The 1497-nt window shown below is 36.0% G+C and overlaps 1 protein-coding gene across 1 annotated transcript; it reads left to right on the forward strand.

The window, feature by feature from the left end:
- Positions 1-270: 270 nt before the first annotated feature.
- Positions 271-1005, forward strand: LOC142640082 (uncharacterized). The gene has a single exon (XM_075814177.1). The coding sequence runs from the start codon at positions 271-273 to the stop codon at positions 1003-1005; it is 735 nt and encodes a 244-aa protein (XP_075670292.1).
- The last annotated feature ends 492 nt before the right edge of the window (positions 1006-1497 follow it).

Genomic DNA, 1497 nt, shown 5'->3' on the forward strand with positions numbered 1-1497 from the left:
ATGAAAGAAAGTATATCAAGTGGACTCCGCTTGGTGTTTCATTGCAATTGGGTATTTGCCGTATTGATTGAATCTTCAACAGCTAACTTGGCCCAAACGTACTTCCAACGGAACTACGTGCCTCACTATTGAACCATCGGGGTCACCGGTCCATCACGAAGAAATCACTAGGGAAGTTCATGACATTTGCGTAGTATTATCATTCCAACTTGCTTGATCTATAAATATGTATCAAGTTTTGAGGCAGTCCTCTCATCAGATCAGACAGACATGAAATTCACAGAGATAGAGCATTGGAGCCACCCACAACACACTTTGAAACTTGTGCCTGCCAAAGAACCTTACCGTTGCAATGGCTGCAAAGAAGTTGGATTTAGAACTTGTTACGAATGCGAGTACAAAGAGTGCAACTTCCATCTTCATGAGGAGTGTGCAGCACTGCAGCCTGAATCCTCTGACTACCACCCATTTCTCAAAAACTGCGACTTCAAATTTGTTGAAAATGTACACGGGGAGAGATATTGTGATGCTTGTGGGAAAGATGTGCTAGGGTTTGTGTACCAATGTTCGCACACGAAAGCACATGACCTACACCCATGTTGTATGAAGCTTCAACATACCTTAAATGGTGGTGAGGTGACGCTGTACCTCAAAGAAAAGCTCTCATCAAAATCAAAGTGCAGAAAATGTGGAAGAAAGGAAATACTTAAAGATTTCAAGGGCTGGTCTTATGAATCCAACTGTGGCCAGCATTTCTATCATGTTGCATGTGTGAAGGACTTAATTCTTGATAATTGGAAGAAGGATTATATTTATGGAAAAAATGATGTGGGTCAGACAAGTGACACGGCGTTACAAATTATGGTTCCGAATAAGGAAGACGCAGTAGAACAAAGTGGAGGAATAAGCAAGAATGGAAAGAAGCTTAATATATATTGGAGGAAGGCTAAAATTGTTTACTCAAGCTCATTATTTCAGCCATCTTTGGAGATCCAATGGGGATAATTGCTGCAATATGTTTTGAATCGTTATTTTCAAGTTAATTTTTCCTTTTTTCGATGAGCCAAGTTGATTTATTTTGTCTGAAAGAGGATGAAAAGTTCATGTAACAAACTATTTGTTCTTTGTACCAATGATGATTGGGAAGGTTTAAACATATTATATTATCGCAAACTTAATTACTTATAGTTCTTCTTCTATGTCAGATTTGTAGACAGCATGTAAAAAATTGGAGGAAAAAATGAACTTTTTAAAGCATTTAGATGAGCTAAGCATGTATAAAAATGTTATCAAGTAATATAAGATTAAGGAAGAATTATATCAAGTGTAATTTGATCTTAACAATTTATAATATATTAACTATGCATCAAAAACTCTTCAACAAATTTTTTTTGAAAATGTAGATCAACAATTCCATAGTCAAAATTTAGTTTTCAAGAATAGTCACATTATACACAAAAAAAATGCTAAATTTTTCACATCTCACTCCCATAACAT

This window comes from Castanea sativa, chromosome 6 (assembly GCF_040712315.1).
Source record: "Castanea sativa cultivar Marrone di Chiusa Pesio chromosome 6, ASM4071231v1".
Taxonomy (NCBI): domain Eukaryota; kingdom Viridiplantae; phylum Streptophyta; class Magnoliopsida; order Fagales; family Fagaceae; genus Castanea; species Castanea sativa.

What these genes read in the sequence shown, in the direction of transcription:
- LOC142640082 (XM_075814177.1), top strand. Translation starts at nt 271, where the DNA reads ATGAAATTCACAGAGATAGAGCATTGGAGCCACCCACAACACACTTTG.